This window comes from Rhea americana, unplaced genomic scaffold, assembly GCF_003343005.1.
Source record: "Rhea americana isolate MKP2758 unplaced genomic scaffold, rheAme1 scaffold_0, whole genome shotgun sequence".
In the NCBI taxonomy this organism is placed as follows: Eukaryota; Metazoa; Chordata; class Aves; order Rheiformes; family Rheidae; genus Rhea; species Rhea americana.
Genome location: NW_028185037.1, coordinates 11,611,463 through 11,626,321, shown reverse-complemented (window position 1 = coordinate 11,626,321; position 14,859 = coordinate 11,611,463). Strand labels below are relative to the sequence as shown.

At 37.5% G+C, this 14,859-nt stretch overlaps 1 protein-coding gene across 1 annotated transcript in view; it reads right to left on the bottom strand.

Annotated features, from left to right (window-relative positions):
- The window catches only part of COL14A1 (collagen type XIV alpha 1 chain), a 135,503-nt gene that overhangs the window by 47,284 nt on the left and 73,360 nt on the right, over nucleotides 1-14,859 (bottom strand). Inside the window, exons 20-28 of the mRNA XM_085313433.1 lie at nucleotides 14,402-14,531; nucleotides 13,155-13,277; nucleotides 11,561-11,710; nucleotides 10,779-10,895; nucleotides 8,735-8,881; nucleotides 6,460-6,534; nucleotides 5,069-5,208; nucleotides 3,698-3,821; nucleotides 2,393-2,536 (exon numbers count right to left, since the gene is read on the bottom strand). Of these exons, the coding sequence (XP_085169559.1) occupies nucleotides 2,393-2,536; nucleotides 3,698-3,821; nucleotides 5,069-5,208; nucleotides 6,460-6,534; nucleotides 8,735-8,881; nucleotides 10,779-10,895; nucleotides 11,561-11,710; nucleotides 13,155-13,277; nucleotides 14,402-14,531 (1,150 nt within the window). The remainder of the gene's footprint in view (nucleotides 1-2,392; nucleotides 2,537-3,697; nucleotides 3,822-5,068; nucleotides 5,209-6,459; nucleotides 6,535-8,734; nucleotides 8,882-10,778; nucleotides 10,896-11,560; nucleotides 11,711-13,154; nucleotides 13,278-14,401; nucleotides 14,532-14,859) is intronic.

The window sequence follows — 14,859 nt, the reverse complement described above, 5'->3', positions numbered from 1 at the left end:
TTCAGAGAGACCTGGACAGGCTGGAGAGTTGGATGGAGAGGAACCTCCTGAGGTTCAACAAGGGCAAGTGCAGAGTGCTGCACCTAGGGAAAAATAACCCTCGGCACGAGTACAAGCTGGGGGCTGACCTTCTGGAGAGCAGCTCTGCAGAGAAGGACCTGAGAGTGCTGGTGGATGACAAATTGACCATGAGCCAGCAATGTGCCCTTGTGGCCAAGAAAGCCAAATGGTCTCCTGGGGTGCACTGGGAAGAGTGTTGCCAGCAGGTCAAGGGAAGTGATCCTCCACCTCTCCTCAGCCCTGGGGAGGCCGCATCTGGAGTACTGCATCCAGTTCTGGGCTCCCCAGGACAAGAGAGGCATGGAGCTACTGGAGAGAGTCCAGAGTAGAGCTACAAAGATGATCAGAGGGCTGGAGCACCTGCCCTATGAGGAACGGCTGCGAGAGCTGGGCCTCTTCAGCCTGAGGAAGAGAAGACTGAGGGGGGATCTTATCAATGTGTACAAGTACCTGAAGGGAGGGTGTCAAGGGGACGGGGACAAACTCTTTTCAGTTGTCCCGTGTGACAGGACAMGAGGCAATGGGCAGAWAYTGAAGCACAGGAAGTTCYGCCTGRCCRTGAGGSGGAATTTCTTCCCTGTGAGAGTGACGGAGCCCTGGACCAGGTTGCCCAGAGAGGCTGTGGAGTCTCCTTCTCTGGAGATCTTCAAGGCCCGCCTGGATGCCACCCTGTCTAACACGCTCTAGGTGACCCTGCTGAGCAGGATAGATGATCTCCAGAGGTCCCTTCCAACCTTACTGATTCTATGATTCTATGTGTTAAACAGTGTTTTCAAGCTATTGTTTCTCAAGTCATTAACAATTAAACTCCACTGGTTGAATCTGCTTTATATATTCTGCATGAATATACTTTGAAACTTGAAACTGATTTAAAAAATTGTAATGAAATGGGAATTATATTCTACATGATAAGGAACAACAAACCCTGTATGTTGAAGAATAGAAAGTTCTTTAACATTTTCCATTCCGTAAAAGATAAAGAAATAATCTGTCTACATCGGGCTGAATATTGATAACGAATATACTGTTCCTGTATGTCCATTATCATACTGCTTAGTCCCAAATTTACTCTTAGTCAAGTAGTCTTTTCTTTAAATTTGAATAAGGCCCAAGGGACATTCTTAACATTTCCTTATCATCTTCTGCAGAGCTTTTAGTACAACAAAACTATGATTTATGGTATTATAACAGCAATTCCATGCCCCATCCAAGATCAGCACCTCTTCATGTTAGTCTCTATCACACAGAGTATCTCCTAGACTAGGTAGTCAGCACCTACTCCAGTGTATGTGCAGCCTAAGCAAACAACATGCACAAAAGGAAATGGAAAACTGGAAGTCATTTGCCCAAGGTCACATACCCAAGACAGCAACTGAATTCCCATCACATGCCCTCTCCTTTCTAGGACACTGCCCCTTTAACACATAATGCATCTGCAAGACTTCTCRGAGAGCTGAACATTTTTGTTCAGTTTAGACAGAGACTCTGATTTAGTCACAAAGTTGTGATTTTTTTTCTTGATTGCCACTTCAGACAAGTGATGTGTGTTATTTTGTGGTGTGATTTTATTTACAAAGGAACAGCMCTCAGTATCTAGTAACTACACAGACAGACTACCAAGCTCAGTGATTGCATTGAGTTTCAGAAGCCAGTAATATATATTGATAACTTCACAGCTGCCAAAGTCTAATAGCAAATAAAAAAGTACAAATGTATTTTTTTCTTAAATCTCCTCACATCAAATGGACCACAGCTTTTTTTCTTCTGTCCTTTAGTTCCATTCTCTTCAGCACTCTGCGCACTTTGGGTTTTGATACAGACCTCACTAACAGACATTTCTACATAACTGACCTAATTCTCATGCTTAGAAACACAACACTGTGATAGTTTAAAGCATTAAAATAGTCTTCAGAAAAAAAAGTAAATAGTGTAAGACAAGCAGCAGCTCAAAACTAGTAAAAGAACACATGGAAGAATACTCAAAAGAACTCTTGTATAGAGAGCAAAACAATTCAATTTTCTAGTATTTTTTCCAGTATTTCTAGTATTTTTTCACAGCTCCCAGTGCATATTCCCAGGATCATGTCTTCTAAATACTTCGTCATGTGAACAATCCCACTGAGTGCTACATGGTTTTAGAACCGCCTTCAGAATGAGCAACAACAATGTTAGTTACAAAAAGTATCTAGAAACTAACTGTACCCTACTGATATTCCGAATTTCTCAGCATTTGCTATCTGCTTTATCTAAACTTGAGTATYCTTCTGTCCAAACTTAAGCATTTATGATTAATAAGAAAAAAATGTGAATAGTTCTTAAAACTACTTTTTACCATCTAGTTGCATCTCTCTGGAGACTTTGTTCACATCATCCTGTGATCGCCCATCAGTAATGACCACTAACACTTTGGGAATGCCCCTTCTCATGCCTGCCTCTCCAGTAAACAAGACTTCTCTTGCATGCTTAATGGCTTTGCCTGAAACAGAAAAAAATGACAACATACTTTGAAATAAATCCAATTTCTATCGGCTTCTCATATTATATGTTAGATACCAATAAAAGCAAAAATCGCCGTATCTCCCAAACTGTCTGAAAAGTGCCTACCCAGAACCATGGTTAAATGCACGAATAATTATCACAAGACTGAAGAACGCTGCGCAACTAGCCATAAATGGATTTCTGTTATAGATGCTGGATGCTCAGTAGTATGTAAATTAACGCATTCCACAGTTGCTAAAATAAAGATTTAGAAGTTTGATTTTGATCCTAGTTTTTGAAAATTTGATGGCTTCAGCCATCAGTTTCTTCAGTCCAGAAGGTGAAATTCAAGAACACAGCACATTTGAAAAGGGGTGCTCTGTGCAGGTTAAAGATAACAAAATCTTCCCCTACTGGATTGTAGGGCACAGACAAGGTAACAACTGAAATGTGCCACTGTAGCGTTTTCTCAAGTAAATGGAAAACGTGTCATTCTGATCCTATGGAGATTTGATGCAATGCAACAGCTGTAAGGAATTTCTGTGCAGTCTGAGAGTAATAAAACATATGGTTCCAACTAAGACAGATTTTAACTCTTTCAGTAGTCATCTTTAATTTCTTCACATCAGAGAGCTATCCTAAGGGGCTAATTAAAATATAACTACATTCAGTTAACAGACCTCTCTCCTTAGCCCCAAGTCCTAAACATACCACTGAGGCTTAACTGTCCTGGCTTACACCCAAAGAGACCCTCCACTCGGTCCACTGTTTTCCTACATGCTCTGCAGTCTCCCTCCCACCTTCCCTGCCCTCTCACTTTTCCACTTGCCAAGCTGATTTCATATTACTCCCCATTTTACCTTCCCCAATTCCCAAAGTCAGTCGGTTCTGCCTATCTCCCTCTCTCCACTGATCCTTGACCTCACTGTTGATTAAAGACCCAGAAGCAGAGTGTGAAAGCTGTGAACTGCAGATTCCAAAAGACTTTCTACCTGGGAATACGTTATACTTCAGAGCCCAACCTTTCACCTCCAGTGTGGAGATACGGTATCATCACTGCTTTTGCACTGACATCCTAAACCACTTACCAAATGGAAAAGAAATGCTGCAGAGAGAGCAGCAGGGCAAAAATGTGCATCACAATCACAAGCTTTCTCACCTGTTTTTGTATTTCCTCCTTTGTAAGCTATTTGCTGAATAGCCTCAAGAAGAGTCTCTTTTGTTTTGTATGCATTCAATTTGAATTCTGTCCTGGGATCATCACTGAACTGGATTATTGCCACCTGTGCACATAGAAGATATATTTGTTATTTAAGCACCACCCAACATATAAGCAAAGAGAAAGTGAATCTGTACATTTAAAACAAGAATTTATCTTGTGTCTCTGCTGCATGCTTAAATTGAAGCCAGAACATTTTTTCTTTTTTAAAAAGCTTTCACTAAATAAAGCTTAATTTCACTCTCTGCAGCTTTGGCAATCACTTAATGCATTCTGGTTTCACTTCACAGCAAACAGAATGAGAAAAATAATACCCACCTTGGCAAAAGAGCTCTCTATCCAGCCCAAAAGCATAATCCTATCACACACACAACTGCAGGGACTTTATTCAGTCTCCATCAACGAATAGTTACACACAAGTAACTTAGAGTTAGGGAGCAATACTGAAGCAAGTAATAGAAATATCTTAAGACCATATTGCAAGACATTCCTTCTCCCAAATATGCTGCCACATGAGTACACACTATCTATTTTAATATCACATACTAAGCCCCTACAATTCACAAAAGATGTATTAAACTTCATATTAAGTGGTGCCTCTGATTTGAAAGAGGTCATGAATATTCTTCTCATAGGCATATTCACATGCTTAAATTAAGTGTATGTGAGGTTTCTGAAGCACCACGGACTACATTCTAGAAAATGGCCAGACCGCAAGACACAACAAAAATTGAATTTTCTTCAGGCTTTGCAAAAATTAAAAACCATTTTCAATGCTATCCCAACCTGCATATTAACAGGTAACACTTAAAAAAAATAAGACATTTGCAAATAGTCTTTTCTGGAGTAGATTCAAATATCTTTCTCTATAAGCTATACAAATACACCAATAGAACAATCACTGTAAATACTATACTTTATTTCAAACTTTGTATATTTTGTATCTATATGATTTTAAATAACTAAACCTTTACTTTCCTTATCAAAGCAATTTTTTGTCTTATTTAGAAATAAATAACTACAATAAGTTAAAACCAAAAATATAAACACAACCTGTATCTCATTAAGAAATATTTATGGGAGACTAAACTGATATTTTGCCTTCACATTGTTAGCAAAATTCATGTCATGAATTTCACCATATGGTGCAGATAAAATAAGATAGTAAAAAAACGCTGCTGTCATGAAATAGTTTATATTTTCAAAAGACCTACGAAAGGATGCCAAATACTTTTTGATTCACTTCTCCTGGTGCTAGTCTAAAATGCCCCGATAAGCACATGTTCTCTCCCTCTCTCTAAAATCAATTACCTGCGTTCCATCAGGCCCAATTTTATCCAAAGCTCCAACAGTGCTATACAGGAAGTTAATTATTTTATTGAAATTGTCATCTCCAATGCTCCATGACCCATCCACCAAGAACGCTAGGTCAGCTTTGGCTGCTTTGCACACTGGGAAAGAATAACAAGTATTTGGGAATCAGAGCAATGCCTTAACTCCTCATGAAATCTAATAAATAGCTTAAGAAAACTTAACTGTCATGAAAAGCCTTTTTTAAGTTAGTTAATTGATAATACTAAATAAGGCTTTAGACTAACAAATGGACCTGCTGGCATTGATTTCAGTGCAGGTGTACAGCTCTGCAAGGAGTTCTTTAATAACTGGATAAACATTTTTATTTATGTTGTTAAAGTCACAGACACACTTACACAGTCCCAGAGCCCCCAAAAGAATCCCAAGATGAGCTGTGGAGCTTCACTATGGAAACTAGTCCACGCAAAAAGTTACACTAAGCTCTGTAATGCCTATGTTTACCCCCTGCTCTGTTATTTAGGAGCAAGTGAAGTTTTGCCCATCTCATCTTACTCCAGTAGGCTTCTATGCAAAATGGCCTATAGAGCTGTACAGAATTTGCTCATTACAGTGAGGAATCTCCAATGCATTACAGAATCCAGATTCACTGGCTGGGGTCAGAAACAAAGAGGCTCAAAGGAAGATTAGTTTTTGAACATGTTTTGTCTTGAAGAGAAACGTTCATCAAAATCCAGAGGATGGGACAGGAGACTATATACCTGTATTTCTGGTTTTCTGCTCRTTACTCTTCTTTGGATTAAAAAAAGCATCTGCTGCCAAGCAGATCTAAAACACATACACAAGGTATTTCTTCTGTACTAACGGATTAAATCCTCCATCATCGTAACTCAGTTAAGTACTTCAACTTCACACCAAAGGATTTGGCCTTCAGTCTCCAACAACATCTCTCCTCACAGAAATATTTGAGAACCTATCCGAAACACTACATGTTGAAACGATAAATAGAAGTCTACATTTAAAGAGGAAAGGATGAGCATGGCCAGTACTTTTCTCATTACCTAAAGTAGGCAAAATTTTTTTAAAAAAACATGCTGTTTTAGAATTTAAATTACTTCTATGATATTTATTTCATTGCAAAATAGGTATGGTTTAGGAGCTCTGGAAAAAGTAAATCCATGGACATTAACGCTCCTTCCTGCAAATTTTAACAATATCATAATCAATGGCAGATTCTTGGCTCATTACATTTAAGCCAGCTACCTTAATAGCATAGCTGTAGCAAATGTATTTTGAAAACTGACCCTTAAATACCTAAAATAGTATCAGAAGCAGAAAGCCATTGCATCAACACCCTAAAGTTCTTCTAATCCCACACATGCAGCACTTACCCTCTTTCGCAGGAGGGATTGTAGGGGGTGGAGGTGTTGTTGAAGGAAAAGTTGGTGGCCGAGTTGGAAAGGGTACTGGTGAATRCAAGGAAGGAATATCAGAAAATGCTTAAAGAAAAGCCCAATATATTCTAACTATATGAGACAGCATTTTCTATTCACCTCTACTTTTTTAGATTCATTTCTAACCAACTAGTTATGCAATTGAAAAGGTAAGTGAATGTGTGCATGTAATGTTCTCTTCTACTGACCACCTGAAAAAAGGATATCACTTTACAAACCAAATTTTACAAATCAAATATCACTTTTACAAACCAAGTAAGTTTCTGAAAGTAGTGTGAATTACACAATGCATTACTGAAATACAACAGGAACTGCCCCTTTCTTAGTTTCCCCAGTGTAGCAGACCCTGTGGCAGCCCCTTCCTTTACCAAGATGAAGATTTTCCTGAGTTCTTTTATCATCTTCTCCAGCTGAAATGAGGTTCCTAGCACAACTCCATAGGACCATGGGTCTGTCGTCTGATGCCCATGACTTTTACTAAGGTTTCTATACGGTGTTTCTATAACTATTTCCTCACCCTTCCCATAAAGATAAGCTTTGGGAATGACAACCTCCCAGAAACCTAGCTGAATAAATACAAGATCACTGATTGACAGTTTTGTTGAATATAAGGGCTTCTTTCAGTGAATTTCAATACAGTTTTGGCTGAGCTCTCAAAGATAACATAAGCATGTTTGATTTCCACATCTATAGGTCAGGAAAAGTTCTAACTTTTGTCCAACAACATTTTTTCCAATTTTTTCAATGCAATTAATATAAGAAACAACACGTGATGTAACCAAACCTTGTTTCTTCAAGTAAGACTGTACTCTATTGCTATAATATACAAGTTAGGTTTATAGTTAGAYAATGGATAGAGTTAGATATAAGCAGCTTGGGAAAGACATCTATCTTGGGGAAAGATCAGTGCCATTCAACACAAGACTCAGTTCCACATCCAAGTTCCCTTCTTTTGAAACCAAGAGGAGTTTTTCCATGGGCTTCAACAATGCAAAGGGCCAAGACTCCAAAACACCTTCAAAGAAACTAATGCCTGGAGACTTCCACAGACACAGAAAGGCCAGAAGCTTCCATTTAGAAGGTGTCACAGCTGCAATAAAGTAACTCGAAAGGCAGCTCTCAGCACTGGAGAGGTACAGGTCAATCCGTATAATTCATTTTTCTGATGTGATACAGTAACTCCTCTACAAGATAAACCATCTTCCTCAAATCAACTTCAAGCCCATGACTGTTAYCTCCTTAAAGAGGGAATGCACAGGTCAAGGTGGGCACTTCTAATTTCTCTTAAGTCCCCTAATTGCCAAGTGTGGGGAACACATTTCACCAAAAATAGCAGAATCTTGTCCTGTTCCTCACTGCCCTGAAAGTGAGGGTGACAATGAGGGTTGGAAAAATGAGACATGGGAGTCATGCATCTGTGCAATTGTTTCTTATGTGAAACTATAGATATAGGAGGGTCAACTAGAAGGGGAAAATAATAAAAACGTGTACCCTAAGAGAAGGGTAAGAGCACTGTGATGTATAGTAATACAGGATGAGAAGAAACGTATTAGCTGGGTTGAAAGTGGGCTAGAAGAAAGGAAGAACAATATTAAAAAAGTTTTATTTCATTCTGTCCACTAAGTATTTTGTTTTGCAGTATTTCAAACTTATGAAAGCAGCATCCTGCCTTCATAGATGTCTGTGAGGTTTTTCTAAAGCTTTGTGTACCTGAGAATTAAAAAAGATACTTCTTTTTAAGGTACATAAAGAAACTGGGTAACAAAGCCCCATTTAACTTTAAATTATTCAGACACTGTTTAAAATTTTACTAAAGAACAAAAGTTGCATGATACAAAACTGTTTCTCTGTTCATTTCACTTTATCCTTTTTTCCCCCCTTCTCACAGGGTCACAGATTTTAAGAAAAATCTCCTAACGGGACTTTTTAYTAAGGGAGGTAACTCAGCCTCCCTCTTTCATTCTCATTAAGAAGCCAAACACAGCTGCCGAGTGTGAATACTGACTTCACAAGTAATACACAGCAATTGTATAAGAATCAGCTGGAGAAAGCAGCCTTTTATGCACTTTTGCAGAGGAGTCACAATGTAGCTGAAAAATTAAAATTCAGATAAAGGAAACTGCATAGTAGTAGCATATTTGTAGTCAAGGGCAAGAAGCTAGAAACAATCAAACATTATCATTGCTGGCTGAACTCTGATCATTTTACTTACATGTTGTTTCCATGATGCTCACAGCAGGGCCTTCTATCTCCTGAAGCTGTGTATGAACACTGATTTTATATTCAGTGTCAGGCGTTAGCTCAAAGAAACAATGTCTAGGTGTTCCTCCACCAAGATTTACCTCTTGCTTTTTCCCATCTGGAATCATACAAGAAACCATTAAAACACATTTTCCTATCCTGGTTTTTTTCTGAGTGGTGTAACGTAAGTGTGAAACTAGAAGRGACATAACAGTAGATGAATGGCAAGTGGTAGACATAAATTAATAAGCCACAAGACAACTTATTTCTGGAAATTCTGTGCAGAGGCTTCTGCAACATTTCAGCCATCATATTAAGTAAGAGTTGAGGGATGTAGGGACGTGTCATTTGCAGAAAAAAAAAWTATTTCATCCCATGAACTGAAGTTAACAAATACACTAACACAGTCATCAGTGGGCTTTGGATCTGCTCCTAAATTATCAGAGTCTAATGAGGACTTGTTGCATTTTGTAATTCTACTGAAGTCTTTGTTTGGTCTCTGGTTCTCAGAGTCTCTAATGTGCTTAGTAATGCAGGCGGGACTGAATCAGATACTGTGTTCCAACTTCCACTTAACATGGTGGTTAAAGAATAGCATTTATAGCATTCTGAAATTAATTTGGTTAAATTCTCAACTGCAAAACATATCTACAACTGAAAAAAATCTGAACACTGGTAATAGTATAATGCATATTTTGATAACAAGAGGAAAAACTTCAGCACAATTCATAATTTGTTGAAGAAGGAAGCATTACAATAAGATATAAGCAATTAATCTCGCATACTTCAGAGGATATATAAAAATGCCAAACAGTCACTCACTGCCAAGGAAAAAACATCTGACACTTATCAGGAGAAGCTGCATCAGTATAAAAATAATTGATTGCTGCCTGAATGGGACGAATCTGATAATCACAACTTTTCATGATAGAAGTTAAYAATAAGCAAATGTTCACACTTTTGTTCATTCTATTCATGTTTAGGCTCTCTTGGCTCAGTTAAAACAATTCTGGCAGTTCTATATGATAAGGAACACTACCAAGACAGTAGAATATTGGCTGGCTCCTAGATGAGAAGAAAATCAGTGCTGCTTTGTGCCAGTAAAAATCTGTGCTTTCTGCACTTGTCTGCAYTCCAGGCCTTCAAATAAATCATATCACCATCCATTTGCCATATGACAAAAAGATCATTATTTTTTGCAATCCAATTAGTATTACTTTTCATGATTTGATAGATCTCATTAGAATTATTAATTAAATTTTCTTACAAGTTATCCAAGCTTCTAATTTGTCACAATTAAAAAATTCATTCACGTCTACTGGGGATAAGAGAATTAGTCTACATAAATAATGACTTTCTCCATAACCTCTTCTGGCTACACTGAGAATCGTAGTGAGTGGTAAGAGGTTATAATTCACTTTCTATACAGTCTGTACTAAAAGGATCAAGACACCATGTATTGCTACATAAAAACATCTCATGCTCATCCAGATGAGTAGCATTACTACAAACTATGATTAACCATCAACTGAATAAGAACAGACAAATCTGGACCCTGTTCTAACTCTGAACATGGTTTGGATGCAATCAGAGCTTTCCTCACCTTTCTGTCCTCAAGTCCATCCTAACCCTACAAGATTAACATCTGAAGAGTGAACATTGATGCTTTATTTAAAATCTTGGATGTATTCAGTTCACCTTTATCCATCTCATCTCCCTCACACAGTGATAAACTCAGGTAAACACCTCTATTCTATTGATAGATAGAACTCTCTCCCATCAACAGGGCAAGTTATCAACATTTATTTGATTTAAAATGACAGGAATGCTACTTCCATTCCTGAAACTTTTAATGCATAGACAACTCTCTCTCCTTTCCAGTCTTTCAGAAGCCACTCTATAGGCATGATCTCATGCAGTTTCTTAACTCATACAATCCAATTCTCTGGATACAGCAGCTGTAACCTAACCCACCCAGTAGAGCAGGGTGCATATTGAAWGATGCAGTAACTTACCCACAAGCGATTCTATAACTACTCTATATGCAGTAGCATGTCTGTGAAGCTGCCACTGAGCACAGAGACTAGTCATGCGGACCTGGTATGAATCCAGATTTGTCACACCCAAGTACACTGAAAATTAATTATAAAAAAATTAGTAGATTTACTTCTCTAATAAGACATACAAGAAAAAAATGACAGAAGAACTACAGAGAAACAYTTGAGTCAATTCATTTTTAACAAACCATTTCAACAGTTGCTTTGAAAAATGCTGTCAAGAAAATCCAAAAAAAGGAAGGTATATATATGAATGTATATATATATATGAATCTTTTTTGTCCAAAGGTTTGGAACTAAGTCAATTTAGTTAAGATTAATTAATGAGCACTGCTAAAATTCAGGTAATATAAAAATATCGTTATAATGACAATATTTCTGTGAAAGATTAATTTAAAACTAATGCTTAAAYGTATAATACCTAATTCAAATTATATACATGGAGCTAGGAAAAAGAGAATAAATACACTTTCCATTAAGGAAATTTGTATCYACTATTAGGCAAATATGCTTGAATGATAAACAGTAGCATCTGCTTTACGATGCATCTCATGCTGACATCCAGTAGGACATTTTAAAGCCTGATGCTGTCTGATAAAAAAGAGACTTTCTTTCAGCAGGCAATTAGCACATAACAGAGAAAGACTTCCATGTGAAAATTCATTTACAGAGCTCCACAAAGCTGAAGCTACAGTGCAAAATAGTCTGTAGAGATGGGAACAGCATGAAATCATTCTTACAGGTTTTGGCTACGCCTGTTAGGGCATCACTGAAGCCTGTTGAGTATGAAGCAAATACTTTAACATTGTACTCTGTTCCACTGAAGAGATTTAGAATGAGAATAGTGTTAATATCATCCCCAACAAAGGTCTCCAACGCGGGCCCAGGGACTGGAAAAAAAAAGAAAAAAAGAAAAGAAAAAGAAATGAAACAAAAATCATTTACTCATCCACTCATCTTTAGGCTTATCAAAAATTACATGCACTCCTAAAGTTTCTGCCTCATTTTTGTTTAACATACACAAAAACAAAAACACTCTGATTTTACTCAGAACAGTGCATGGTCCTTGTATGGAAAGAAGCCACAACACACTTGGGAAATTCAGCAGCAGGATTCATTAGGGCTAGACACTGGCATCTGTTAAGACTCTCTTGTTCTGCTTCAGTGACTTACTACTGCCCTAAATAGGCAGCCAAAGATCTCCTTAGTTTGATAGTGTGCCAGGACCAACAGGGGAGAGCAGATGCCAGCCAGCAACGCAGTCCCTGAGGGGTTCTTAAACAAGTTTCATTTAATACTGTACAAAAATGATAATGAAAATAGAAGAGAACAAAACTATCCCCAAATTAGAACTGCAAACCGCTCCTTTGGCATGCTTCGCTTAGATGTTCTGGATACACTTGAGAAAACAGAGCTTTGTCTTCAGACAATATTTTAGTCCCTTAATGGTAACACATTCATATTTCACTCTCATGAGAGGACAACAGGTTTTTAAAGAAATCTGAATGAGAGTGGGTGGCTTGTCTAGCAGTAACATGCAGGTGATTACGGGATGCAGCACAGACAGAAAGGGCAATGAGTACAATGGCAAGTATTTGGGAGGAGTAGGTTGAGATGTAAAAGTCAAAGCAACTAAACCTTTGTTTGCATTGTAAAGAGAAGGAAGCTGAAGGGTAGGAGAACCAGAGACTAGAGATATAGGAAGRGGGGAAAGGTAATCACTGGAATAAATGGAAGGAATCAGAGTAAAATGACATAAAAGGACAGACTGAGAGTTGAGTTTGATATACCTCAAGAAGGGAATGGTATGGGGGATTCTTAATGCTATCTACAATTACCTAATGGGAGGGTGTAGAGAATATAGAGGCGAACAAGAAGATGACAAAAAGAAACAGTCAAAACTTCCAATACATGTAACTGCAATTAGATATTAGGTAAAACAACTTCACACTGAGGTAGTCAAACATTGCAACAGATGCGTAGAGACGTTCTAAAATCTCCATCCTTGGAAATATTACAAACTCAACCAGATGATGTCTGGTGGAACCTGTTCTAAGTTGGCCCTGTTTTGACCAGAGAATTGGACCGGATGATCTCCAGAAGTCTCTTCCAACCTATGTCATTCAGTGATTCTATGAAGCTTTCATACTTAAAAACTGAGACATCTAAGTTACTAGCACTTTTAAAGCTCTGTGAATCACATTAAAAATTGTTCTCTATAGGCTTCAACCAAATAATGTATTGGGTTTAAGCATAAAATTCATCAAAGGACAGTATCAAGACACTCTACAGGCAAAAACAAACAACAAAAATAAAATAATTTAAAAAACTCACTGTTGACAGGTTTGTAGACAATTCTGTAACCCATAGTTGGTGAAGGTGGGGCATCCCAACTAATACGTAATCTGTTGTACCATTCATCTGAGACACGCAAATTTCTAGGAGCAGACAGGGGTACTAAAAGGAAGTAAAGCTGTCCTTTAACAAGTGTACCTCTTACAAGCACAAGCATAAAACTCAGACATGCACATAAAAATAGTAAGCAACCTCACCCAGTACCCTCAGATTTATGGGTCATGTTGTCAGAATGAAAGTTTTAATCAAATTCATCCTTCTCATTATTGCAGTGGATTAATGCTGATGTATTTAAGAAAGTTCAACTAAGGATTAATTAAGAGCTTTGCAACTGCTCAATAAACAACAAATTCTCAAATTAATTCTCAACTTTGTCCCAACAGTAATAGGAAAAAAAAGGACAATTCAGAGATAATTATCTTTCACTTATATAGCTTTTTTCATTTCAAATGCATTAAAGAGTTTTACAAGTACAAATTAAACTCTTGTGAACATTTGAGCTTTCAAATGGATTCAGAGGACAACTTGTTTTACAGTTACAATTGCAAATTGTAATTACAATTTGTTTTAGTGTCTGCACAAATGGCATTTCAATTTAGGCAGAAATTATGTACATTAAGAGAATAATTCAATAAAACTTTACTATGCTGACTGGCAATGCCTGATGAAATGATTTTTTACCAACATACAGTGGAGAGGAAACTTAAGCTAGAGCTGAGTAATCTTTTGGTCAGATCTCTAGAGATAATGCAAACACTTTTATAAAAAGTTTGGCAGTGTTTCTAATAACCTTTAGGACATAATGATCTCACCCAAAAGAAAATCTAACAGTACAACTGTTGGTTTAACTCTATCCTGAAAGAAAATCTAACAGTACAATGTTTGGTTTAACTCAATCCCAACAGGCATTGCTTATGTTATTTTCTCCAGCAGTTGGGTTTTCCTTGGTGGGCTATCTATCAAGGGTTTACAACATTCATTCCTTGGTAAGTTTCTGCCAATTTACAGTATTTGAGCACAGAACATACTATCTTAATTATAACTAATCCATTGCTTATAAATCAATGAATTGAAATTAATATAAAGCTCTTGAGTCATACAAGTCATGCAAAGTAAACTGACATTTTTACTCAAATACATTATTACAGACAAGGAAAAAAAGGCCAAAGAATAAGCCTTTCTTTATACATATCCTGGCCAGAGACAAGCAGAAAGTTTGCACTTACAAGTTTTGCCAGGAGCTGAAACACTGACTCCTTCCCCATCAGGATAGATGGGAGTAACGGTAACTTTGTATTCTGTATCAGAGAGCAGAGGCTGAAGCAGAACACTGTTTTGTCTCCCAGGCACCATTACCTGGATGGTCAGAGTAGCAGAAACAAATGAGGTTAACGACTAGGGTCCAAAATGTTTTTATATCACAGGTGACATAAAACTTCATGTTCCACTAATACAGCTCTACAGCAATCTACAGTTTGCATTTTTAAATATTTCTGATGCTCTACTGTAAAATAAAATAACTCAACCATCTCTTCTCTTAAGAAATCTATTAATTATACCTGAGTGAAATTAAAAAAGAGAATGTCTCCATAAGGAACAATTTTATATTAAACCTATGAGGCACTACAACTCCATAAACCAGTGATGTTATCCCCAYGGTTACTACTCAAACAGTTGTACCTTA